At 40.4% G+C, this 27,428-nt stretch overlaps 2 protein-coding genes across 5 annotated transcripts in view; one reads left to right on the top strand and one right to left on the bottom strand.

The window, feature by feature from the left end:
• Positions 1-1,924: 1,924 nt before the first annotated feature.
• CRNKL1 (crooked neck pre-mRNA splicing factor 1) lies at positions 1,925-17,230 on the bottom strand. The gene is made up of 14 exons (XM_059134169.1): positions 17,072-17,230; positions 15,567-15,719; positions 14,415-14,506; positions 13,443-13,601; positions 12,822-12,988; positions 10,994-11,172; positions 9,661-9,831; positions 8,160-8,351; positions 7,398-7,457; positions 6,611-6,691; positions 5,346-5,585; positions 4,023-4,124; positions 3,304-3,552; positions 1,925-2,279 (listed from the first exon to the last, which is right to left on the bottom strand). The coding sequence occupies exons 1-14, from the start codon at positions 17,120-17,122 to the stop codon at positions 2,112-2,114; spliced, it is 2,064 nt and encodes a 687-aa protein (XP_058990152.1). The 5' UTR covers positions 17,123-17,230; the 3' UTR covers positions 1,925-2,111.
• Positions 17,231-17,251: 21 nt separating this feature from the next.
• CFAP61 (cilia and flagella associated protein 61) overlaps positions 17,252-27,428 on the top strand; it is a 296,197-nt gene continuing 286,020 nt past the window's right edge. Inside the window, exons 1-3 of one of the 4 annotated variants that reach the window (XM_059134154.1) lie at positions 17,300-17,451; positions 22,661-23,056; positions 24,816-24,967. In XM_059134154.1, coding sequence (XP_058990137.1) covers positions 24,825-24,967 — 143 coding nt within the window. In that variant the 5' untranslated portion in view covers positions 17,300-17,451; positions 22,661-23,056; positions 24,816-24,824. Of the gene's footprint in view, positions 17,452-22,660; positions 23,057-24,815; positions 24,968-27,428 lie in introns of those variants that run through there. The other 3 variants (XM_059134153.1, XM_059134156.1, XM_059134155.1) reach the window with 3 other exon arrangements.

Genomic DNA, 27,428 nt, shown 5'->3' on the forward strand with positions numbered 1-27,428 from the left:
CTAAAGAAAACCCCACAGAAACAATTACTAAAAAGCTTTTGCCTGTGAAAGGACTTACCTCTTGTGGAGTTGAGGGTGAGAGATATTGTCCATGTTCTCCCATGAGAGGGTAAACTTTTCTTTCGTGCATTGCATGCTGGCACTAGCCAGAACATGGTGGTAGGAGTTTACATTGGGAATCTGACCATTAATTTTTGTTCTTACATAAACAGGACAAAATTGTAGGAAGACCCTGAATAGTCACTTATATTAGCATTTTGTCCTGCTTTCATCTCACTCCTTGACTCTGCACTTAGCCAAAGGGTATTAAAAATCGGAGGGACGCCTGGGTGGCTCAGTTGGTTAAGCAGCTGCCTTCTGCTCAGGTCATGATCCCAGCGTCCTGGGATCAAGTCCCACATTGGGCTCCTTGCTCAGCAGGGAGCCTGCTTCTCCCTCTGCCTCTGCCTGCCACTCTGTCTGCCTGTGCTCACTCTCTCTGACAAATAAATAAAATCTTAAAAAAAAAATCAGAAATATTCCTCTTGGCCAACCAGACAGACCTCAGTACTCCATCGTCAAGACCCATATGATACCCAGCAGCTGGGGTGACACTGGTGCAGAGCCTGAAGCACCAATGTTGAACACAGGTATGCCTTTGATCCTGGCTGTCCTAGCTGCCTCTGCCCTCAAACACTAGCTTACTTTTAAGACACAATTTAGTACCACACTGACTAGCTTTTAAAAATCCCTTTTACTATTTTATTGCTTTTTAAATTCCTTAATATTATTTGTAAATTTAGTAAGTTTTATGCAATTAAGTCTGAAAATACTGTATTTGCTAGTTGCCCTTCCAGGTGAAAAAATACTCTTGAAGAGGATAGTTCAAGTCAAATAGGTTGGGCAGTGAACAAAACAAGAAAAAAAAACAAATCAGGCAAATATTTTTTGCTTGAGGATATGAGCAATGTGTCAACAAACGTGTTATCTCTGTGCTACTTAAAGTTTTCTTTTTTGGTATTATAGTTGGTTACCTTTAGGTTTTTCACATGTTCTAAACCAAGTGTAAAATGTATCCTGGATTACGGTAGCTACTTTCTGCTGTAACGTACTAGGGGATGTTTATCAGTACTCCAGGTAGAGAGGACGCCCTTGTCCAGTAAGGTTGGGAAACACTTGAGCATTGCTACGGGGGTCATCCTGTACAGTAATGTATCTAAGGCTCTCAGAAGCTGAACTGTAAAGAGATTTGATTAACAAGGCTCAACTCTTTATCTGGGGTTTCCCAAACTTACTTCAGCAGGGGGCAATGTTATTCACAGCACATGTATTACTATTCTTGAAGCCATTATAGAGTTCAACCATTTGGGGAAACTGATTACAGCATAACTGAAATTTGACTAAAACATCCTGGTAACAAAAACACCTTGTTTAGAAATACAGTAACTGTAAATTATTTCCCAACTAGTGTTTTCAAAAGCAGATGGCTACTATATTTAGAAGTTAAATTAATCCAAGCACATTCAATTCTACAAAGATTGAATTTGTTTAGGAAAGTAGCTGGGGATGAACATTATACTGAGCAGTCACAATGTGCCAGATATATTCGATTTCTAATGTAATCCTCAAAATGAGTTGGCAGAAGCCCGTATGAATGAAGCACTGAAAGATTAAGTTACAGATAACGAAGTGGCAGCTGGGAATGGAACTTGAGCCTGTGACTGAAGATGTGAAGAATTCAGAAGTTTCAGGTGAGTACACTAAGTATCTACAAAGAAGACAAAGATGAAAAAAACACTTTAAAAGTTACTGTAGAATGTAACTTGAATACTTCTCGAAAAACACTTTGAAAGGTGCAGGTCCATCTAAAATAGTTGAAGGCATTACCTCAATTAGATTTCCTAATGCGTGATGTGGACAAAAAAAAAGTTTGGACTCCGATAAATCCAGTGGTTAAAGAAGTTTACTTGCAACCCCCACTTCTCACTAACGTAAGAGCATTTTAAAAATAATTCAGAAAGTAGCTATCAAAGACTCCAATGGTGAAATATACAAAAACTTATGGAGTCACAAGAGTTCTGAATGATTAATTTATAAAAATAATAAAACATTTATCAATATCAACAAGAACATCAGGATTCACTCTCATCAATGTCCTTATCTGGGTCTTGCTCAGCAGCCTCCTTTTCCTGTTGCTGTTTCTTCCAAAGTTTGGCCATGGCCAGGAGCTTGAGGTTGGGTTGGTTGGCAGCATCTTCTGGAAAGATGTAATCATAGTACTCTTCCCAGCCTGCATCAGACTATGGAATAAAAGTAGAACAATTAAAAGATAAGCCAAAGATGGCTGAAATACACTATAGTTAAAGTGGAGATTTTTCACTGCAAAACCCCAGAGATTCAAGACGCATTCCTTATGTTCATTTATAAAACATCAAAGCCCATCACAGAAAAAAGGCCGGGCCTGCAAGACTGGGGTGAACAAGTAGCTGCTGAGTAACTGGGTGATGGACATTAATAAGGGCATGGGATATACTGAGCACTGGGTGTTACATAAGACTGATGAATCACTGAGCTCTACCTCTGAAACTAACAGTATACCATATGTTAGTTAACTGAATAAAGAAAAAAGTAGCTGTTGGGGTTGGTGTTACTGCAAGTGGAGCTCACAGAGCTAAAAACCAGGGAAAAAGCCTGAAGATTAAAGCACAGGTCCTCTCTAGCCAACCAAGATATTCTGTATCTCCACCTCTATCTTGAGTTTTCTAAGATTTTAAATTTTTAAAGATTTACTTAATACTTAGTAGCAAAAGTCATAAATCTGTGCACTATTATTCTGACTCCCTGCCCTTAACAGCCCCACCTCAAACTGGTCACTGATTTGGCTTCCTAGCACTGCTCTAATTCCAGCTTCTACCATCATTTGCTCTGCTTACAACAGCTTCCTGACAGGTCCTCCTCTGATCTAAGCCCCTTGGAATATGCCTGCTGAAGCCAGCCATCGGGTCATGTCATTTTGTGTATAAGAGCCTCCCTATAGCTTACAAAGTCTCTAGATTGGGTTCTACCTAAAAGCGGAGTTTCATTTTGCTCTATTCTGACCTCCTACTTAATGCTCCAGAAATAATACCACACTTTATATAGCTTCCTGGAATCAACCTTTGCCAATTGTCTCCCATCTCCACCCCTGGGTGATCTATACACCCTGCTCTGTTTCCATGGTAGCCAGGCTGCCTGCTCCGATGCTCAGATTGTACATACGGCACTTAACAAGTAGAAAGTGCTCATCTGACATGAGATGACCAGCTCCAGGGTCTCAGTTCTTACCCCATCATCAGCCTGGACCTTTCTTCTCTTCTTGACTTTCTCTGGCATGAGTTTGTCTACTCTCTCCTTATCCGATACTGTTCCAAATTCATCTTCAAAGCTTCGCCATGATTCCAGCAACATAAGTCTCTCTTCCTTTTCTTCACAGTTCCTCATGGTTTTGTTAGCCTCTTCATAAATCTGTCTGCATTTAGCCAAACTTCCTTCTTTCCCTGAAGACAGCTCAAACTGGGCAAAGCTGATCCATACCTTAAGAAAAATTATTATAGAAGCAAACTAACCATGGCATCCAGGAAAGGATCATGTAATCATGCTAATTTCTAGTTAAGGACATCTGAACATACTAATGTGTTCATCTGTAGTATTCCAAAGAACGTAATGATTATATGTTTCAATAATGTTGAATTATTGAATTATAGTCTGTTTCTATATCCAATTAGGTGTTTGAGATGGTCTTAAAATCCTGAAAAGAGTTTAACTTTTTATTCAATCCTGTGATATTTAAGTTACTCCTATGCAGTATAAATACTGACCTGGTATAAGCTTTATATTCCAAAGTCCTCTGAGACTCATGGGCCCTTTTCTAAAAGCAGGAAAAGCATTGAAACACACACAGACACACACACACCCCCCAAAGCACTTAAAATACAGAAATATGGTGTTCCTTCAGAACTGCTCATTTAGGCAAAATCAAAGATCATCAACAGAGTGCAGGGTACCTTAACATGTTGTGTTCGCTGAAGCAATCTTCGGTAAAGATTTCGTGTTCTCTCAGTTTCTTCCTGTTCAATTTCAAAATCAATATACGATTTCCAAAGCACCTAAGAAAGAGAACTTAATAAGTCAGGCTTGACATTTAAAGAGCAACATGTCCCTATCCAAAGCTGAGCTTAACTACCATTCTGACCTAGGACATCCAGGAACCTAGGACTTCTATGAACAATTAAAGTACTGGCAAAATCGAGACAGTAAACACACTGGCATTTACAAGCTGGCCGAAACTTGGCTACCATTCTACATTATGAGATACAAGTCTCTGGATTCATCTTTGGATTTTCTTTCAGAGTTTTTCAATGCTGGACTTACCAAGAAAAGCTCAGAGACCTGTCAAATCTCCCAGACACTGCCATGATCCTATCGCACACAACTGACTTTACCAGGAGAAGACATGCCTAAATTAGCCAGGATATACTCTTCTTACCTCTACTCTCTACTGTAAATTCCTTGATAGGACTGAGTTCACCTCAATGACTATTCAGTAAACAGCGTACCTGTTAGGTGCTGCCTGTCAGGGAACAAGGATGGAGTAACATGTGGCCCGGACGCCTGGAAGCTGAGGCCAACTGATAGAACCATTTTATTTATTTATTATTATTTTTTTTTGATAGAACCATTTCACATAAAGACCAGCCCTAATGCAGCTCGTAGGACCCAAGCCATAGATGCAGAGTCACATTAGGTCAAGACTAAAAGGCTGGGTGAGTTCAGCGGCTCTCAAACAGGTCTTAGCTGTGGTTTGGCGCCACCTTGTGGCTTAAGTTTAAATAGGGAAGGGACAATTTCAGGTCTTAGGCCAGGACAGTGGCAGTTTAATTTCAGGAATATGCTAGTGTAGGCAAAGCTTCTTTTGCTGACCCCATCTGGGAAAAACTGTGCCAGGAGAATCTGGGGATGTGCAGTTTCAGTCTTCATCCACTCTGTTCTCCAGTCAGGGCTGCCTGCTGCCTGTATACTTGCCTGTCCCATCCCCTTCAGGTTAGCCTTCCATGTGAAGAAGGGAGGAAGAGAGCCAGTCACCCACCCCATTATATCCCAACTCATCCTGGTATCATCATGGGGCTTTGCTGGGCTGTGGTATCCTACTAGAGGGCTGCTTCTCCCACTCTCATCCTTCTATCCCCCCAACAGTAAAGTACTAATCTGATAAGACAAGACTGCAGGTGAGTTTATCTTTATACTCGAAAATGCCCAACATGTAGATGGTCATCTAAAGCAATACTAGGGAAGTATCTAAAACAAAATATTCATCTTGAGATTCTCACCTCTGGCATGTCTAAGCGTGGCTGACTGATAGCTAACTCGTAGATTGCCCGCGCTCTCTCAATATCACCGAGGATCGTTTCTAATTCTGCAAATTTAATCCAAGAAGTACAATTTTCAGGTCCAAATTCCAAGAACTTTTCATAAAGCTTCCGGCATCTGTCAAATTCTCGAAGCTGCAGTTCCAATTCTATGTAACCTTTAAATAACTTGTTTTTTGGACATTTGCCTATGGAAGTTCCCTGGAAAATAAAAGGACCAAACCACTGTGATATGTAGATTCAACCTGTGTACTGATGTCGCTGACCTGTCTCAATAGCTGTTCTCTGCTGAGGAAGAACGTGGCAAGCCATTCTTTCCCTCTGTGGTATCACACTGTCCACACTGGTTCTTGATGGAAGGCCAACGGAAACCCTCTACTGCACCCCGCTGTCAAGAGGGCCTTTGCCCACTGGTGCCTGTTCAGCAAGAGAGGGCTGCAGAACTGTCTGCATGAGTCCTCTGGATTTTACTTAGTTTCTCAGGAGCACCTAGGGAATATGGATGTCAGGCGGATGAAACCTCCCATAAATAAAGTGGTGATCACAGAATGAAAACTGCCTGACTGCCCACAGCCAGGGCAAGAGTGGCTTACAGAAGGACATCTGCATTTAAACAGCACTTGATCTTATTAAGAGACTTTAGAATAGCTATTAAGGGGAAGGTGCACGTAATACCCCCAGGGTTTGCACAAGATGATTCTACTCAAGAGCGGAATTAGATCTAATGTGATCTAACGTCAGATCTTTCCAGTCTGAGAAAAGATCTGGTAACTGGCAGCTACAGATAAAGCTTCCAATGTTAAAATAGAGTAATTTAAATGTTATCATCCATTTTTTTCTTCAAAGGCCGTGCATTTTCTGACACTTTATAACATCTTAGTTATAAAGGCAGAATACTTCTGTCACATTCTTAGTAGGAACTGTCCAACTTATAAACACTAAGAATTAATTTCCTTCTCAAAGACGTCAGTGATGATCTTGATCCTTCCTTTTTCCTCCTAAGATTTTATTTATTTATTTAAGAGAGAGAGAATGAGAGCATGCACACGCAAGCACAGGGAGAGGGGGAGAGACAGAAACTTCCAAGCAGACTCTGTGCTTAGCGGGGAGCCCAACGAGGGGGTCGATCTCATGACCCTGAGATCATGACCTGAGCTGAAATCAAGAGTCAGACGGTCAACCGACCAAACCACTGAGGGGCACCCCATGGTCCTTTCTTTACTTACCAAAGCTCTTCTGGCAAATGGTAAATTTTTCTGTCTTATTTCAAATTGTGCATATAGTAACCACATCTTGGCAAATGTGAACTAGAAAACAAAAGCACAAAACACATCTAAAAGAGTTGTTTCAATTACACTAAAGCTAAAAATTTAATAAAAGGCCACATGCAATTAGATTTCCCTAAATATTCAGAACTAAGACAGATATATTTTCTTGTTTTTAAGCAAGTATGAAGTTGTTTATTTCACAAAAGTTACAAACAGTAATCTAAATACTTTATTGTACTGCATGACCCTACAGCCCCTACTGAGAATTGGTTTTGTTTTGCAGGTATGCTTGTAAGCAAGCAGAACACACCGTCTCTGTTCGGTCAACATCTCTACTTGTTTCTCATGGTGGAAAACAGGGCAGAGATAATGTCTCAACCATTTCCAGAACTTGCACGCAAGTTCACCCATGCATAGATCTGTTCACTTGGATGCCAACAAACCCGTTTGTTGTTTCCTGCACATGCTGTGGCTCTCTGATGTTCATCTTCCTTCCACTCAGTCTATTCCAATTACCCACACACCTCTGAATTTCTGCATTATTATCTGTATTGTTCATTTGTCAATACAGGCTGTCCTCTCAACCAGACTATAAGGTGTTTTCAGAGGCAAAGAGACAGTTTGTTCTCACTTAGGTTTTCCAGGGTGCCATGCACAGCTAACTATTCAAACAGTAAGTATTATTTCACAAGTAATAGAAGCAGGATTCTGACACTTCGGAACAGAACACTTAAAGCAAACATACCTTTTTATGAGGAATTAATTCCAAAGAAGCTTGATACACCTGTCTTGTCCTCTCGGGATCCTGTATTAGGATAAAATTTCACCAAATACTGGTCTGTTACTGATGCTGGTTTTACTAGCACTAGAAAAAAGGTACACTCCCAACCTGAGTGTTTTCACAGGGTGCTATTCTCAAATTCTGATTTCATCATTTATGATCAAACATGAACTACCTGTGGCCATCAGACTTTGGTTAAAGAACCAACAAGATAGCCATCAATCTCTGAGAGCTTGTCTGTAGAAAGGCTTCTGGCCTGATAGTAGAAAGAAAAAAGATGTTTTATAGTTTCAGACTGTCAGCAGAAAGATAGTCTTTCCCAATTTATACACAACCAATTTCTGAAAATTCCACCTGCTCTTTACTCGAAGCAAAGATGTGTCATCCAGCTGTGAGCCCTACTTAGGAGGCAGCCCAGAAAACGATAAAAAATAAGCTAAAGACAGCCTCATCATTCCAAGTTCCAAGTGATAATCTTCTGCCTCAAGTTTAAACACAAAATGCAATAAAACAAAAACACCTCGCCTGGGCCAATGACAGAATGCCGAGTTTAAAAGGCTGCACAGAGAATAGGTAATTGCCAAATCAAGAATTAGGCTCCTGTTTCCTGGACTCCATGTGTCAGTACCTCCCACCACCACCCATTACAACCGAGGTGTACATGCGGGTGTGAAGCAGCTGGGGAGGAGGCAGCCATCAAGAGCTGAGGCAGAATTCCTTTTTTACCTTGGCCTCCAATTCTTCATAGAGTGCGTAGTTGACCCACAGATAGATATAGCGCTTCCAGTGCCGCTTCTCCTGAATGGGTGGCACATTGGCAATGGCTCTTTCGTAGACTTCTCGAACAGTTTCTGCTTCTGCATCACTTTCCACCAAGCGTAGGTAATCAAACCATGCATCATAATTGTGTGGATTAGCCTAGAAAGACCACAGTTTAATGACTAGAAACCAAACCAAGAGCTACACTTGCTGGACTCTGTGAGGTTTAAAAAAAAAAAAAAAAAAAAAGACACTAGATTGACTTCCTGTATTTTAGCAACTGTTTAGCACCTATCTCATTTAAAAATACCATTCCTGGGGCACCGGATGGCTCAGTTCAGCACCTGTCTTTGGCTCAGGTCATGATCCCAGAGACCTAGGATCCAGTCCCTGCACTGGGCTCCCCGCTCAGCAAGGAGTCTTCTCTCTCTGCCCCAACCCCAACTCATGCTAGCACACATACTCTCTCTCAAGTAAATAAATAAAATCTTAAAAAATACTATTCCTGAGATTCTAGAAATAGAAAAGAAAGAGGAACATAGAGGACAGACTATTTGTCAGGCGTCCAACAGCAAAGCTGCTTTCCTATACAACCCCCACCCCCGCAAGGTAATTAGTCAATAATTAGATGGCTATTTTAATAAATCTATTTGTTAATATGCCTGATTGCATATCGTTATGTCTAGATTTGAAATTACAGTGGATGATGGGTATTAAGGAGGGCATGTGATGTGATGAGCATTGGGTGTTGTATGTAATTAGTGTATCACTGAACATTATGTCAACTGAATTTAAATTAAAAAAAAGGAAAATAAATAAAACTTTAAAAATAAAGAATAAAATAAAATTCCAGTGGAATCAGAACCGTGGTCACAAATGTGAAACCTGCCTTCTCAATTAATAGTCATTTATGTTGAATGTTACCTTGCTGACCCTATTTAACACCAGACTCGGTCCTTTGGCCATATCCTAATTCATCTGACTAAGCCAAAGTTTTTAGATGCACAGCAGACCAGTGAAGGAAAATGCTACTATCTTTGAGCTCAAATCAAAACAGTACATCAAATAAAGAGATAAGAATGAAACCATATCTACAGTATGTGTTTTGTTCACTACCTTTAAGCTTAAAAGGTAGTGTAGGAAAACTGTTGGGCTCAATCTCTGACTCTTCCACCTTCAGAGACGAATTCACATGGATTCCCAGTTTCTGCTCAAGTTCTACGGCGCCCCATCAGCAACCAACACAGTGACTTTCAACGTGTGGGTGGGAGAGCAAACCCAAGCTCTGCTTGCTGGCTTTCCTACAAGCCCCGCTGACTGCTGTTGCACTGGTTGCCAATCATGGCAGATGCGTCAACAAGAGCGTGATCCCTGGGAGCCCTCGCTTGCTATCCTCACTTCACCGTTGCTGCTGCTGGCCAGCACATCTCTGTCACCTGCGGGGTTTGGCGTCTGCACCAATGCTCACCTTCACCTCTTCCTCATACTGGAATCTTCGCTTGCTCACAATGATGTCTTCAATACCCCGTCGATCACCGAACTTCTTCTCAAAGATGGTATAGTTTTTAAAGAGTTCTTGGGCCTCCTGCTTTGAAATTCTATCCAGGGCATACTTGTAGATTACTCGTACCCTTTCGAACTAAAAGCAGACAGGAGGATTACTTCTACAACACAATACTCTCACTTGAGCCACAACTTGAAAGGTAATTATGACATAATATATTACTTGTTAGATTCTGTGGTCTCAAAGTGTCCAAAGTAAGACTTTTCTTCCCCTTGCTGAGGTATTTGTCAGGGCGCACTGACACTCTCCTTTGAGCTCCATACGATCTACCTGACACTGCCAGTGGGGTGTCATCTGTGCATCTCAGACTAAATAGGTCCCAAACTGACTTGTTACTCACCTCCAAACCTGGATCTCTCTGTCTTCCCAGTCTTAGTAAGCAACAGCTACTGTCGTGCACCTGCTCAAACCCAAGCCTCAAGCCCTAGGAGTCCTCCTTGATTCCTCTCCTGTCCTCACCTCCCACTTCACTACTTCAAAGAGCCCTGCCACCTCTACCTCTTCAACATAGCCTTCTCTTCTCCCCATCTCTCCCACCCCCGCCACCATCTCCATTTCTTCCAAGGCCATGTCAACAGTTCCCCTGCTTCCACTTTTGCCATGTTCTTCACAATACAGTCTCCACAGATTAGCTAGAGGCTGTCTTTAGAATGTAAATCCCATCCTACTGCTCTTCTGCTAAGAACCCTTTGTACTTCCCTTTGGCCTTGGAATAGTATCTGTAGTCCTTACCATGGTATATACAAGACCCTGTATTTGGACCTCAGCCTACCTCTCTCAATTCTGTAGTATCTAAGTTACTTTAAGGGATTATTTCTATACATATTACGGAAGACCAGAACCAACTCATTTGTGGGGCAATCTGTTTCCATTTCAAATTCTGTTCTCTGTTCTCAGGGCTCTGGACTTCTGTTTTCCAGTTTTATTACCTGTAAAACCCTTTAATGAGGAGACCAAATGAAGAACTCTCAGTTTATACACAATATTCTTATCACAGATATAAAGGCTTAATTTTCAAGTAAAGCACAACACAATTAGGAAACTTCAGTACAACCTATAATCACTCAGTTCCCAATCTGCAGCTAAGCCACAGACGTATGATGTTTTCCTTGAGAGATTTTGGAAATGTTTTTCCTAAGGTTAAGTGGGTAAGAAAATCGAATAAACTCAACGTGTACAACAAGTAGTCTTTCCTAAGCTGTTATGCAATGTAACTGAGTTCTTCAAGGGTACTTACTTCCTTCTGATTTTCTTCAAATTTGGCAAAAGCAACATAAAGGTGTTCATCCATATGTTCGTCTCCAAAGAATTCGACAGCTCTTTCATACACTTTCCGTGCGTGGGCAAAATAACCATGTTTTTCTTCAAAGCGGGCATACTTGATCCAGTTCTTAACATCAGGGTGCACGAGGACAAGTTCAGGGGAATTAAGGAAATACCACACAAGACAACAAGGCTTTTCAAAAAACAAACAAACAAACAAAAATCAAAACCCCCAACAATGCAAACTATGACTATAAGGTTGATAAAATACATTCAAAGATGAAGAACCACTGAACTGTGACCTCTGAAGGGGGCCGTGACTTGTTCATCGTCTTTCCCCAGGGCTTACTCAGTATCTCCGTAGTGGGTACAAACCGGAGTCCGGAGAAATGAAAAAGCTGAAGACTGTTACTGACCATGTATCCTGGACAAGTCATTTAACTTGTCTAGGAAGCAGTTTTATCATCTGTAAACAGAGAAAAAGAATACTAACCCAACTTCAGTGACTTGAAAGAAAAGAAAGTATGTGTAAAGCTCTTAGCAGTTTGGGGCCAAAGGAATGTGCTCAATAAATGCCACCTATGTATTACAGGCTCAAGAACATCAGTATTTCAATTAATGATTAAGAAAAAAATGTTACAAAAACAAAACTGCTAATTGGAGATAGAAGAAAAAGGTTTTTTCAGGCTTTTTTTCTCTTTTTACTGAAATATAGTTGACATAAGAAAAAAAAGTTTAAAATTAACATTTTATTTCTTAATAAACAAAATCTATTTTTCACCTACCTCGTTTAAGGAAATCATTAATTCCAAAGTAGTAATACATTCAAAAATGGCAATGAAGTTAAAAGCAAAGGCTCTGAGGCTGCTGCTGGGTTCGAGACCCATCTCCATCACTACCGGAGACCCTGGCCACGCTGCCTCTCACTTGTGCCTGTGTCTCCCATTCCAAGACTGGAGTCGCTCCCACACCACAGGGCTATTCCGAGGATTAAGTGTTGATATCTATAAAGTGTTTACAACAATGTGTAGCACATAACAAGCGCTTTAAAAAGCTTCTGTTAAACTAATCATATTAATAATGGGCAGAGATCACAGAGACCTTAAAATTGCATAATAAAGTTGATGCTTGTTTTTCCTGGTAGTTATGTTCTATGAAGTCACTTAATTAGCAAATACCAAATCATTGCTCCTAAGGGAGATATGTGTATACACACACACCCACTCACCCACCCCCATACAGATTATCTTAAATCCTAAAAACAGCTCTTCTTGGTAGATTTGATTGTTTTATAAAGGAATAAACGAGGTTTGGAAGTGTGAAGGAAGCTGTCCCAGGCTGCCCCTCAACAGGTGCCACAGAAGGGACTCACACCCATCCAACTGGCCCTGAAGCCTGCTGCACTACACTATGCTGCCCTCCTAACTCCATACTCTGGATGCAGTCCAGTAATGGTGCTAATGACCAACACCCTAGAAAAACCTAGTGGAAAAAAACCCCACAGAAAGAGGACTGGCTACAGCAGCCAAAGCGCTGGTATGTCACTTTCCACAAGGAGCGCCAAAATACAAACAAACCCAAAGTTTCAACAGAAAAAGCTCAATTACCTAGACCACAAACTTATTCTGACCACCTATGTCTCTAGAAAATACTTACGTAGTGCATGAAGCAGATGAAACTTGTATCTTTGACCTCTGGGTGTACTTAATGGCTGTTCCTATGTCCAAACCATGACCGTACCTCCCTGGGAGGAGTAGCACCCAGCACAGTAACGGCACCAGTCAGACTCACTCAAAGGATATAGCGTTCATAAATGGTGCGGGCCCGGTCCACCTCTTTGTATCGCAGCTCAAAGTTGATGTAGGAGTGCCAGGCTTGCTCCTCAGGCTGCCATTCCATCCAGCGCTCAAACACCTGCCGGGCGCCAGCAATGTTTCCCAACATCTCCTCCATATACGTGTATTTGTACCTTTAACAAAATCATCCCCAAACATTGGTCATGGTCAAAATGACTTAGGGGAAAAAATGATCTTTGGCACTGTATAGTTCTAACTTTGTTAAATGTGAAGACTTAGGGCTTTATCTTCCCCAGAGGTTAAATCGAGCATGTTTTCTTATCAAATAGAAGGATCAACCACAGGAAATAAAGATATATTTTTCTTAAAAATTGCTTAGTTCAACAATAAGTTTCTTATGCAAAAAAGATTGTAACCCAAATCTTAGTTTTGATTGCACAGCTAATACATGTAGTGATTATGACTTAATATACTACAGGACATTATAAACTACTTACAGTACATTTAAAGAAAAAGTAAAATGTAAATTAAATATATGTGACAGCAACAATGTAAATAAAATAAATACACAAAAATGCAGAACTTCCCTAGCCTACAGAAAGCTGCTCTGGCAGATCAGAAACTTACCAGAACTGGTTGACTCGAGGCAGAGTTGTTATGGCCCGGTCCCAGATATTTCGGGCATGGTTGACCTGGCGATTCTTCATTTCCATTTCTGCATATTTCAGCCAGAGTGTAATATTTCGGTAGTCTACATCTAAAGCACGTTCGTATATGGATCGAGCCCTTAAAAAGCCAGAATTGGAGGCTATCAAAAGCAGTACATACCACACCTGGGGCAACTATCTCAAACCATCTGCAGTACCCTATTTTATCATGTGTCCTCTGTAAGTCAGGTTCTGAACATAAGAAAAGACATGTTTTCAGGAAGCTTACAAACTCTCACAGGAAGCTAGACATGCACGTATTTCACTGAGATATGGTAAACGTGAGTCAACATTTACACAAGGAAGCGAAAGGGAAGAAATAGCGTCTGGTGCAAACAGCTAAGCAGGAGGTAACTCCAGAGTTATGAAGGTGAGGAAAGCTCCAGAGGCCACAGTGGGTAGGGAGGAGTTCTCACTGCAGGCAGGGAGAATAGCCTAGTTTAGAGTAAGGAGACACGATGTGTTCAGGGAGTGGCTGGTACACACGCACAGAGGGGGCAGTGGGTATGTTGGGAAAATGCAGGCCTGGGCAATAGGAAGGGCCAGGATGTGACCTTTATCTTGTTGGCCACTGGCTTCCAGGGAACAATTTTTATTAAAAAACAAAAACAAAAAAACAAACCAATACAGAGAAAGCAGAAGAAAGTGCGCTTCTCTGTCTGTAGTGTGTGATGCAGGCGAGACCCACCTGCAGTGTCTCCCTGGCCGCTCCCCGCAGGACTCATCTACCACAGTGCTGGTGGGGCTCAAGGGAACCCTAGGCTTCCACGGAACAGTGTGGAAAATTCCTAACAGAGGCACACTCTTTCACTTGTGTTTAACTTCTTCTACTTCTTTTGTCTCTTAACTTAGGATATCTTTACATATGAAATTATACACTCAGCAATTTTACCTCTGAATCTCCTTTAGACTCTCTTCCCATTGTGCATATTTTATCCAGTTACTAATCACAGTCCTGTTTTTTCTTATGTTATCTTCAAAAGTCTGGAGGAAGGGAAAATGGGTCAAATTGAGGGGGAAAGTAAGTAAAAATGACACCATTCTTCGCCTATTAATCCTGCTCTAAAATGTTTATTCATTTCGTTTTTATTTAGGAGAAATTCCATCCTAGAATTCTTGAGAAACAAGACACTCACCAATGTAGGTTACAATCTCAGGTATTTCTTTAAAGTCTTACATGCAAACAAAGAGAAAAACTTTAGATATGAAGAATTACTAGCAGACTTGTTGATATTTTCTCTTATTGCTAATAACTAATTACTTTAATATACTCAATACTTGTTCCTAGTAGGAAGATGTTTTTGACTATTTCAGTCCTCTTGTTAATGTCTCAGAATTTCACACATCACTCTTTGAACATCACTGTTAGGTAGATACAACAGGGCTAGTGATTTAAAATTGCCCTAGGGGCACCCGGATAGCTAAGTCGGTTAAGCATCTGATTCTTGATTTCAGCTCAGGTTGTGACCTCACGATCGTAAGACTGAGCCCCATGAGCCATGATAAGTGTGGAGACCACTTAAGATTCTCTTTCCCTCTGCCCCTCCCCCTGCTAAAACACAGGCACGTGCTCTCTCTAAGTAATAAATAAAATCTTTAAAGAAGAAAAAAAATTGCCCTAAAGTGATGATCCTAGGGTGAAGAGGTCAGATTCCCAAGTCTTCTCATGGCTCTTTCCCAAGTCTTAATTCCTACCACAGAAGGTGGTAGAGAGACAGTATATAACAAGTGGCCTTGTTAGTCCTGCCCCTTCCAGTTGTAAGACATTCCACTTTTTAAACTTCCATCCCTCTTTGATTCAGCACCAAAAATGAGATTTCTGGCAGGTTTAATTTCTTTATACTTTCAAAGATAACTCCTGGCATGTTTTCTAAAGTTCAGCAAAATGCAATTATCTGGTAACCAGAAGTTGCAGTACTCATCTGGCTAGAGACACTAACCTATTCTCATATTTTCCAGCCTCTCTAACGAACGAGGAATTTGCAAATTCTGACCTATAAATTCCTAGCAATGTTATTAATAGAGTGGAAAATAACTGACTGACCTTCCTTTTTCTTAGCTTGTAATCATTTAGCTCTTCTTCATCTGTGATCTTCTGTTGAGGTGGAGGTGGAAGAAGCTCAAGCTCTCTTTCTTTAGCTTCTCTTAAGAGTTGCTCAGCAGTTATCTGGACCTCAGCTGGGGCTTTGTTTTTCACCTTTTAAGACAGAAGACATATTCATTCTTAGTAGATGCTCATCACACAAGGTTTAGGAAGCAAAGAAACATTTTTTAGGAGGCAAACTTTCTAAGTATTATTACAAGATGCCCTCTTAGTAGAACAGGTTTTCATTTCTCTATGAAGCTAAACAAAATCTTATGCATGGTATTTATTACAAAGTCATAGCTAAGTATTAAGAGAAAAGGTAGCAAAAATAGTAGATTTTTAGATTAGTATAACAATAAACTCTGAAGCTGGTTAGATAAAATTCTCTCTAGAGGTTTTGTTTTATCAAGATGTGTGCTATATCTCTTCTAGTGTTGCAACTTGTATTTAAAGAATTTTTCAATAATGCCTCAGATTGCATCTGTTTCTTCCATAGCATGTCAAGTCAAAGGCAATATTCAGTAAATTCCTGTAGTGGGCCATAAGCTTCTTTAAGACTTAGTGCTGTGCTGTCCTCTGCTGCTCACCCTGCTTGTGTGCTCTCTTTCTCAAATAGATAATAGATAAAATCTTAAAAAATTTATGGAACTGAATTATAAGAAATATTAATTGTTCAATACTATGTGTAGGATGAGTTTGTTAATAATGATGATGGCTCACATGTAATCACAGACATTGTGCTATGTGACTTATATAAATTATCTCTGGGAGTTATCTAAATGGATATGACAAGGACAAGCTCAAGAGAGCCACCTGGGCTGGAGAAACACACTAGAGTGAGGGCATCTGAAAAGGTTTGGGACAAAACCTGTCACATAGAACACTAAGTATCAGCCACCTATGGAAATATCAGATAACGTCAAATTTATTGTTTAATTAAATGAATGCCACTACACAATCCATGCCCCCTCATTCCTTCCACTCTCAGCTGGGCTAACTCCTAGTTAGCCATCAAGTGTCAGTTTAAACATCACTTCCTCAGCAAAGTTTACTCTGCAGGGACCCCTCACACAACTCTCATTATTCCACGACATAGTCTACGCTGCCTCACTAGCATTTGGCAAGACTGCAATTTTATATGGACTCATATAAAGTGAATGCCGCTCATCGCCCGCATTAGACCATAGTTCCCCAGCGCCTAGCGCACTAATTTCTGCCGTGTGACCCCACTTCTCCCCCAGCAAAAACACGTCCTAGGACGAAGGCCACGTCAACACGGGGGTTGCCCCGGGGTGACAGAAGCCTGCACCCCACTACTGGCTGACCCTTCCCCTCCTCCTTCCCCTTGGCCCACAAGGGGTAGAACCGCTCCAGGCATCACACTTTCTCGCCGCGAGCCGAAGCAGGCTGGGACAAGCCCCTCTCCAGGGCCTCCTCCCTCAAAGCCGCTCGCGGTCTCCTACCTTGGCTACTTTGGGAATCCTCTGCTTCCCGGCCGCGGTGGAGGCCGCCATGGCTGCAGCAGCGGACCTCGCGCCAATCTAGACTCCAGAAAAAGGCCGCGAGGGCTGGCTGGAACTCCGAAAGCTTTCTGACAACAAGCCAGATCCCGGAACAGGAAGCGGAATTAGCTGGTATGACCTTTGACTTCCCGCACGCGCGGTGACGCAGGCAACTTCGTTTCTGTGGTAACCGGGCTGAGCGTCCTCCTCCGAGCGCCGTGTCTCAGAGTTGCAGGTGGGGCAGAGCTGCCCCGCCCGAGAGGGACGCGGGGACAGGGTCCAGGGCATCAGGGGCTCATCCCCAGGTCAGTCTCCGGAACTAGGAGGACCTGCGTGGACAGGTGGGTCGGTCGAACCGTGGCGCCGGGGAAGGGGAATAAGAACAAAGCTCGGATCCGGAGGCTCCGGTATGGGGGGGAAGAGAAGCAGGCCAGAAAACTACCTTTCCCAGCATGCTAAGGGCGGAGCTGCAGCGTCCCTAGGTGTCCCCGCGACACGTTGCATTCTGGGCTTTTTAGTCTCTGTGGTCTTCTTTTCTGGACAGTTGTGCACAAATAAACTCTTAAGGCTTTTAATTAGAAATAACAGAAGGTATTTTAAAGCCAGATAATAGAAAAAAGTGAAAGGAAAATATCAGAGTACAAGCAAATAAGCCACCCTTGTGGTCAGATAAACAGATGTTTAAATATTCTGTGAATGTGCCTTAATTACATAAATCTGTTAGCCCTGATGTCCTTAGTTATGAGACCAAAATAATAGTATCTATTTCATAAGCATAAAAGAGAAAGTCTATGTAAAGTGCTCCATAAATGTGAGCTGGTGTAATTCTTCTTCTTTTTTTTTTTTTTTTTAAGGTTTTATTTATTTATTTGACAGAGAGAGAGAGAGAGAGATCACAAGTAGGCAGAGGCAGACAGAGGCAGCCAGAGGGTGGGGGGGGGGGGGGAGCAGGCTCCCCGCCAAGCAGAGAGCCTGGAGTGGAGCTCGATCCCAGGACTCAGATCACGACCCGAGCCGAAGGCAGAGGCTTTAACCCACTGAGTCACCCAGGCACCCCAAGCTGGTGTAATTCTTGACCTGTCTTCAAAACAAAAGTTAATTATATGCAAGCAAATGGTTAAGCGAATTAAAAAAAAAAAAAAAAAAGACTTTTTTAAAATGGTACTTTTAGGCTCACAGAGAAGTTGAATGAAGGTACAGAGAATTCCTGTTTCTCACGCCTGTCATTCCCCTTTCCCCAACATTTCTCACATTTATTATAGTTGATGAACCTAACAGTAAAACATTATCACCCAAAGTTCACAAGTTAACATTAGCGTTCACTCTTGGTGTTACACATTCTGTGGAATTTAATGACCAGTATCTACCACCAAAGTATGGTAAAGAATGGTTTCACTCTCCGAAAATTCCTCTGTGCTCCACCTATTTATTCTTCTTTCCCCTTTCGCCTCCTGCAACCACTGGTTTTTAAAACTTGTCTGACAGTTTTACCTTTCCCAGAATGTCGTATCATTGGCGTCATATACTGTGTAGGTTTTTCAGGTTGGTTTCTTTCACTCGTAGTATGCATTTAAGATTCCTCCATGTTTTCATGGCGTGAAAGCTCATTGGTTAAGAAATGACAGTTGCACGTCTCTTGGTGTTTAGAAGAAAAAATATTTATAAATATACTCTGTGTATTTTATGCATTTAGAAAAATCACATCTATGTCTGTGAACAGTGCTTTTGGGAAAACTTTAAATGAAATCATTTGCAACCAGGGTAGAAACATTTGTCATAGCTCTCTACTACCAATTTTATTATTTAAATATTTGTAAGTCATCTCACTTTTCAAATTTTAAATAACTTGAATGAGATTTTATATTACCGAAATAAAATCACCTAATAAAATAAAAAAAATACCTATTAAAGTAAAAAGGTGCTTCCGTTATGTGATGTCCTTTAAACTTGTAACTATGCATAACTGATTTAACAAAGTTTAATGTTAATCATCTTTGGCTGCCTTCCAGAGATGCAAACACTTTGAATGTTTTATTTCTAGTTGTCCTCCTTCCTTCTTAACAAGTTCTTATTGTCCGGTGATTCGATGCTGTTTTTGTTTTTAAGCAAAAGTTGTCATCATTATTTTTTGTTTGTTTGTTTTGCCATCAGTGCTTTTTTAGATACACCTGCTTGTTTACTTCTTTTTCTTCAGCATTTTATCTTATATTTCACTCTCTTCTGATTTTAATTTTATTTTTCCAGATTTACACCTTTTAGGAGTTCTTTTAGCCACATTCTTTGAGTGGTAATTTCTTTCCATCTTTGTAGTGAGTTGTCTTTTTTAAGTTTTCATCTTTTAGTGATTGTTTAGCTAGGCATAGAATTCTGGGTTAATGGTTGTTTTTACCTTTACTCTTCTGGTGATTGGGAATCTAGAGCACAGAGGTCAAATTCAGCCCATAGGCTATTTTTGTAGAGCACATAAGCTAAGAATTTCTTTTAAAATATTTTTAAACAACTGAAAAAATCCAAAGAGTATTTCAGGACACACTAAAATATATAAACATTAAACTTAAAATATAAAGGTTTAATTTCAAGTGTCCATGAGTAGAATTTTTAAAATGATTTTATTTATTTGAGAGCGAGAGAGAGCAAGGGCTGGTGCACAAGTTGGGGGAGGGGCAGAGGGAGAAGCAGACTTCCCTTTGAGCCTGGAGCCCGATTTGGGCTCAATCCCACCACCCTGAGATCATGACCTGAGCTGAAGTCAGATGCTTAACCAACTGAGCCACCCAGGTGCCCCTAGAATTTTATCAGAATACAATTATGCTCATTTGTGTTCATATCATTTCTGGCTGTTATACTGTATTAGCAGAGTTTGGTAGTTGCACAAAGAACATGAGGCTCATGAAGCCTAAAATATTTATCATCTGGCCATCTACAGAGGGAGTTTGCCAATCCTTGTATTACTGACTCCTATTGTTGCTGATGTGAAATACACTTTTAGTCGAATTCTTATTCTCTCATAGACACTTGTCTTTTATCTGGTTGCTTTCAGGCTTTCTGTTATTAGCATTTCTTAATTTCACTACTATATATTTAGGATTTATTTTTATTTTTTATCTTTATTTACTTTCATTTTCCTGCTCTTGAGGATTCAGTTCTTTCATCATTTCAAAAAAAAATCATTAGCCATTATTTTCAAACAACATTTTTTTTTTTGAAATTACTATAAGACATAAGTATTCTTTCTATTCTGTCTTACGTGTCTCTTAACTGGTTCCTATATTTTCTTTCTATTTTTGTTTGCTTCTTTCTAGAAAATTTCTTCATGGCTGCCTTCCCAGTTCATTAATTCTTTTTAATTGTGTCTAATGTGTTTTTAACCCATCCAGTTAAAGTTTAATAATCATATTTTACATTTTTAAAGTTTTTGTTCTTTTTCATAATTACCTGTTTTCTTGACTTTTCTCTTTCTCTGTTTCTAATAATTGTAAACATACTTATTTCATCATCTCTTTCACAGTCTATTATCTGATATTTTGGGGAAATGCACACTATATAGGTAGTGTGGGTTGGGATGCATACCTAATTGGGCTAGGATTTGTACTCCTACCCAGAGCTATCAGTAGAGAAAGCTGCTTTGCCACTTCCAGGGGCTGGTAGGTTCAGTTCTTTTAGTCTCCTCATTTATCAAGAGGTTCACTCCTCCAAAGTCCATGTTGGACACATGGCTTTGGTTTCAGGTCTTGGTTTTGCATGAGGCTTCTGCTCTCCCCACTGAAGGTGCAAACTCTTGTCCTGAGGGCCTGCATCACATTTGATCACTCTCTGAGCCACTGCACACAAACTCATTGCCTGGGTGGGGGAATTTCCCTTTGCTTGTTCTTTTGTTTCCTCTTTTCCCCAAAGCTCAACTCTTTAATTATGCTTCCTTATTTTATTTTACTTTATTAAAAATTTATATGTATTTGTAGCATTAGCCTACAACATCATGTTTCACAAACAGGATGTCTCCTTCCAGTTTTGCTTTTAAATTAAAACCAAAACCAGGAATGACAACATTTATGGCTAGCTTTGACAAGAATATAGACATTATTAATGTCCATTTCTACCCAAAGTAGGTAAAGGATATTTGCAAATATGAAAATTTATTGTCTCTGCTAATGCCATGTCTTTGTAGCAGGCACCAAATTTCACATTCACAGGGACTGTGGAAATTAGTAGAGTATTTAATGGCTCAGATGGTAGTCAGCCAGGTTCCGATTAGCCTCCTTTGAAATAATACTGTCATTTTATTGCTTGGTATTTCTTCTCCCTGATTTGGAGTAAGAAGGCCTTCAGAGGAGACATCCTCCAGTGGATTATCTCCCTCCTGGGACATCGTGCCCAGCCAGCATGTATTGTGTTTCCCCTAACATAGAAGGTACTGTCCAAAAGTCCAAAAGAGATAGGACTTCAGTTGAGAAATCATACGAGCATTTCAGATGAAAAAATTCTGGGTGTGGGTAGTAGTGATGATTACATAGTGATATGAATGTACTTAATGCCATTGAACCATACACTTAAAATGGTAAAAGTGGCAAATTTTATGTTATTTGTATTTTGCCACAATAAAAGTCATGACCTCAGCCTTATATGTAAAGTTTTTTGTTTTTCACGCTGAGAAGATATTTTGCATTGAGAAGGTTTAATGAAGAATGCATTGCTGTATTTTAAAATGCTTTTTAAAAATTAAATGTTAAGAAAGATTAACTTTAGAATTAGAACTTGGAATCAGCTCATATTGCAGCTGGGCTGTATAAAGCCATCTTAGGAAGGACATGTCATCAGGTCATCAGAACTGACGGCCACTTTACTAATGCTATGTTCATTTATTCAAGAAAGAATGTGTTTATTGCAAAGGGGATTGATCGGTCCTGTCATTGTCAACAATGTAGAGACACCCAGGAAACTGTGAAGGTGTCATCCAAGCATTTGCCATCTCTGGTTTCCTTGGCTTGGCATCTCTGCAGTAGACGAAGTTCCCCCAGACCTCAGGAACTTTGTGTGACTTCTTCATGTCCACTCTTTTGAATCCTGAGAGTGTCCATGCTTAACAGTAATAACATTAATGATGATATGGCCAATATTTACTAAGAACATGTCAAACACTGCTTTTAGTGTTTTGCGTATATCAACTCATTTCTAAGCCTTTTACAGTATGCCTATTATCTCTAATTTGCAGATGAGAACACTGAGGCACAGAGAGTTTAAATAACTTGCTCAAGGTTACACAGCTATTAAGGGCTAGACACTGGGTCTCATCCCCAGTACTCTGAATCCACAGCTTGTGTTCTTGGCCATGACCCTGTGTAATCAACCTTCTGATAGCCGAGCTTTCATAGCTGTGCAGTTAGTTCTTCTGTAAAGAGAGTGCATGGATGGCTTTTGCCATGGCAGGTGTGGTGGTTAAGCCCACTTAAAGAAATGTTTGCTTATTTACATCTGTAGGATGTGAAGTAAATTTTGATCCACCATTTCCAATTTGGGAGATGTTATAAATAGCAAGGTTTTCTTCCTTTGCAGAATGTGAAGATCTGAGTTCACATTTTCACAAGACAACACGAGGCTGGAGTTGAGAGTACATGCACTCCCCAGTTCACCTCAGTTCCCCTGAGAACACCTAGGCTGTGGGGCAGTGGCCACATAGCACACCTTGTTCTATCAAAGGAGAGGAAGTCAGGCTTGTATTCAGCCTGCATAACTTCTTTGTTAACTGTCTGAGCTGCAGAAACATCTGGACTGTCTGACTGTTAACTTTCCCACTGTAAATGAAAAATTGGCATGCTGGGCTCCTCTTTTCAGTTTCTGTGAGCTTGGACAATGCAGGGCATCTGCAAGAGCTGGGTCTGCTCGGCAGGCGCCAATGGAGGCCTGCAGAAATGGAGGGTGGTGTGAATTCACCAAGGAGAAGGCCACCAGGTGAGGATTCTTGGCTGCCACCTGCCATCTTTCTAAGTCTCCCTGCATGACCCTGCACCTCGCACCATTTACATCCCAGTGTGGATAGTTAAGAGCAGTCAACCCACAGTTAAAGTGAACACCAGTGGACTGGGAGGATAGGGCACCCTTACCACAGAGGCAGCCCACAGTCTACTTTAATGGGGAAGGAACAGGGGATTGGACTAGAAGGCCATGCCCAGGGTTCAGTTTCTGACCAAATATGAGTGTCCTGAGGCAAGTCACTTCACTTCATGGACCTCAGTTTGCTCATCTGATGAAGGAAGACCTTGGTCCAGTGCTGTCTCAAATCCCTGTGGTGCTCAAGTTCTTTGGTACTTTGGCACATTGGAAATTATGCAAGGGTGCATCTAAACAACAATGATAAAAACAAAAAGCCAAATGATAGAATATTGTGTTTTGAAAGAAAACCATATGTACTATATAATTCCACTTATGCAATACTCAAAATGTAGCAAAGTTCATCTACGTGATTGAAGTCAGAATTGTTACCTTTAAAGGGGTGAGTGAACTGGGGGGTGCCATGAGACAGTGTTCCAGGGTGCTGGAAATGGTCCATATTGTTCCTAGGGTTAGTGCAGTGGTGAGTATTAATGTGCCTGTTTCAGGTATACGGGCTAATACATAATAAAATGATTATCCCGAAGATGGAGAGGAGAAGTGAGTTGGGGGAAATTGGAGGGGAAATGAACCATGAGAGACTGTGGACTCTGAGGAAAAAACAGGGTTTTGGAGGGAAGGAGGTGAGAGGTTGGGTGAGCCTGGTGGTGGGTATTATGGGGGGAATATATTGCATGGAGCACTGGGTGTGGTGCATAAACAATGAATTCTGGAACACTGAAAAGAAATTGAAAAAATAAATAAAATTTTTAAAAAATGATTATCCCGAGGAAAAAGGAAAGGAGGAAAAAGGAAGGAATGGAGGGACAGACAGAGGGTGGAAGAAAATAGACACACACATATATTAAGACATTAAGAGAGAGATTGAAATCCGTCTGTGGCCTGCTGTTCCTGTCAGCAGCATTCCCCAAAGTGTCTTTCTGGAATATTAGATTCTCCACTGTCGCTATCATTGGAAATTCTCCTCAGTAAGGGTGTGGGAAAGGCTGGATTATACAAAGAAAGGGAGGCACTTTATTTGGAACTTCTCAAGGACTTTAATGGGCATGGTGGCCCCTCAGAAAGGCCATCCTAAAGAGTGCATTTCCTACACTTAATTGACCGCAGTAATTTTTTTTTCTTTTTTGTCTCAGAACGTCTCTCAGGACTGTTGCTTTTCAGGGCTCCAGTCTGAGGAACTCTATTTGGGACATGGGTAGAAGCTGCCAGTATTTCCCCTATAACTCTTGACCACATGCCATGGTGGCCAATTAAATAAAAAGGATTTTGAATCAGTAAATAACTCCTTTCAATGTTTTTCAATCCTATTGTTAGAATATTAAAGCAGCTTTGTTGGGAACAAAGAGTACAGTTGCAGAAATTTCTAGATGGGCCACTTCTCAGAAACACCATTCAACTGGAAAGAAACATGTGGCTAGTTTGTGATGACCGTCGTCACAGCCGACCTCCAGGGGAACATGTGTGTACCACCAGCACTCAATACCATGTTCACTCTGACCATTCGGAAATTGAATTAATGTCTGATTTTGTAAGTACTGTAACCAGACAGGCTTGTCATCTCAGATTAATGGTGGACTGTTTTCTTTCTTTTTTGGGATAGGATAAAAAAATGTCAGTGCTCACTTCTCCAAGAGGAAAGGTAGAAGTGGTTCATTGCCGAAGAACAGAATCACAGGATATTTATTGTATCAAAAACCTCATTAGAAAGTTTACCCAGAAGCTGTTTGGGAGGCTTAATATCATCTATCTTCTGTAAGTATGTAGCTAAGTAAGCCAAGAATGTTTATCAACTTTTTTTTTTAATTGGGAAAATAACTTCACTTTATTTGGGGGTATGATGTCTAGTCTCAGAACTTCTAGAATTGTTTCTTGATGCCAGCAGCCCAGACTGATGTCTTGGTAGTATGGTGGTGGGAGCTTCTCCTTGCTGGTTTCCCCAAGCAGTACTCTCTTCTTATTTTGAAAGATGGTTGGCTGCTTTTGACAGACACCTCAGTCTGAATATCTGCCATTTTCCTGGCCACTGAGAAAAAGGCTGTTTATCAGTTTTATCACACACGAGGAAGGGATCCCACTCCTTATCTTATGGGGCTTTATGGTGAGGAAATGGGCAGCAAGAAAATCTGTCCTGCTGAGCAGATCTCCAGGAGCAACCAATCTCTAAGTCTTATAACAACCGCAAATTGAAAGGGTTTTGAATTCAGGCAAATTTGAGTTCAAATCTCAACTGCCCCACCCACTAGTAGAGTGGGGTAAGGTAATAATATCCGCTGCTAGTTTTGAGAATTTATTTTCTGTCAGGGGCTGTGCTTTATCCAGTCCATTTTGCAGTTGAGAAAATGGAGGCTTGCCCAAGGTCAAACAGTTAGTAAGTGACAAAGCCCAGATTTGCTCTTAACCATTGCTATTAAAATGGTCTTCTAAACTTCAAAATATGCACGGATTTTTTTCCCTTGTTTTTTTTTTTGTTGTTGTTGTTTGTTTTTTCGACACTAGGATGTATGCATTTTATAATCTGTTCCTTATTATTTTTGTTGAAAAAGATAAAAGATAGCTCAGTATTCTGGGTTTTATAAAGCTTCATATTAAATAGAATTGAAATGTTTAAAGTAAGGCCAGTCTAAGACATTAAAATTTGTAGTTTCTGATTATTGCACTGATGAATATAAAGCAAATGTTCACAATTTTGTGGGAGAACAGCAAGGCAACAAGTATAAAATGCTTTAAAAATGTGTATATCAATGAAATGATTCCACTTTTTGGCATTGTGGTGGGTTAAACACCGTAATGATGTCCACACACACACACACACACACACACGAACACAAAAGGTAAGGACTGTGCAGAGAGCATTATCAACATGAAATCAGAAACTTTAAGAAAACAGCAGGAACCAGTGCCACCTATTCCTTGAGGATTTTTGCTACATTCTAGAAACCTCCAGCTTCTGTTTTGACAGCTTTGCAAAGAAGAGAAGGTAAATACACCCCCCACCTAAGGAGGGAAGTATTAGATCCTTTTGTATAAAACTGGGTTGCTCATTGTAAGGATGCACGAGACATAAACCCACTGCTGACGCTGGGACGGTAGGGAAAGTAGCCTTTTCAACCTCAGCACGGAATGAAGGGGGACAAAGCCTTTAAGAATTTGTAAGCATGTGTTGATTTAAAGTCCATGCTGATTATCTTTGTGCTCCCAAAAAGCTTCAAAACTTCCTAAATAATGAGTACATTTCAGAGAAAAACTATGTTTGTTTATCATTAGACAGAATAAAGCAAATAAAATGGAGAATTTGATTAAAAGTGGTTGCAAATTAGTAGTGTGTCCAGGAAACTGGCTGAAATAACACAAATCAGGTCTGAAGGATGGAGCTTCAACCCAGACTTCCAATAATGCACTCAGATAGAATTCTAAGCAAAATGCACTTACAGTCAAAAATCAAAATATATAAGGAAACATGCGCCATTAGGGAGAACCAACAACCAAAAATATACAGCAGAATCAGACCCTCAAAGACTTCAGATGTTAAGTCAATCAAAGAATAGAAAACAACTGTGCTTACTATATCTACAGTGAAAAGATATATTTTTTAAAAACCATAAAAATGAATAATGAGATTTGAAAAAAAAAGTCAAATAAGCTATCCAGAAATGAAAATATAGTTAAAAGCTCATTGGATGAATTAAACATCATAACCAACACAATTGAAGACAGAGGTAGCAAGTAGCAAACTGGAGGACCAATGCCACTGAATTATCCAGAATTCAGCACAAAGAGACAGAGGCAAAAAAGTAAGAATGGAACAGTTAACAGTTACAGTTGGGTCTAATCAGACTTCTAGAAGGAGGTAACAGGAAGTAGAAGAGGCAATATTTGAAGAAGTCATGGCTGACAGTTTTCCAGGATGTTTGAAAAGCACCAATTCTTAGATCTGGAAAACTCAGTGAAACCCAAACAGGATAAACTCACAGAGAAATTCCCGACTAAGCACATCATAATGCACAGAAAAATGCCAAAGCTGGAGAGAAGATTTGGAAAATTATCAGAAAGAAAAGACAACTTGCCTGCAAACAATTGAAGATTAGACTAATAATGATTTCTCACTAGCAACCATGATAACCAGATATAGTAGAATATATTCAGTATTGGAGAGAAAATAGCACCAAACTAAAATTGTATACTGAGGGAACAGGTTTTCAATACCTACAGGAAA

The sequence above is a fragment of the Mustela lutreola genome, chromosome 9 (genome assembly GCF_030435805.1).
Source record: "Mustela lutreola isolate mMusLut2 chromosome 9, mMusLut2.pri, whole genome shotgun sequence".
In the NCBI taxonomy this organism is placed as follows: Eukaryota; Metazoa; Chordata; class Mammalia; order Carnivora; family Mustelidae; genus Mustela; species Mustela lutreola.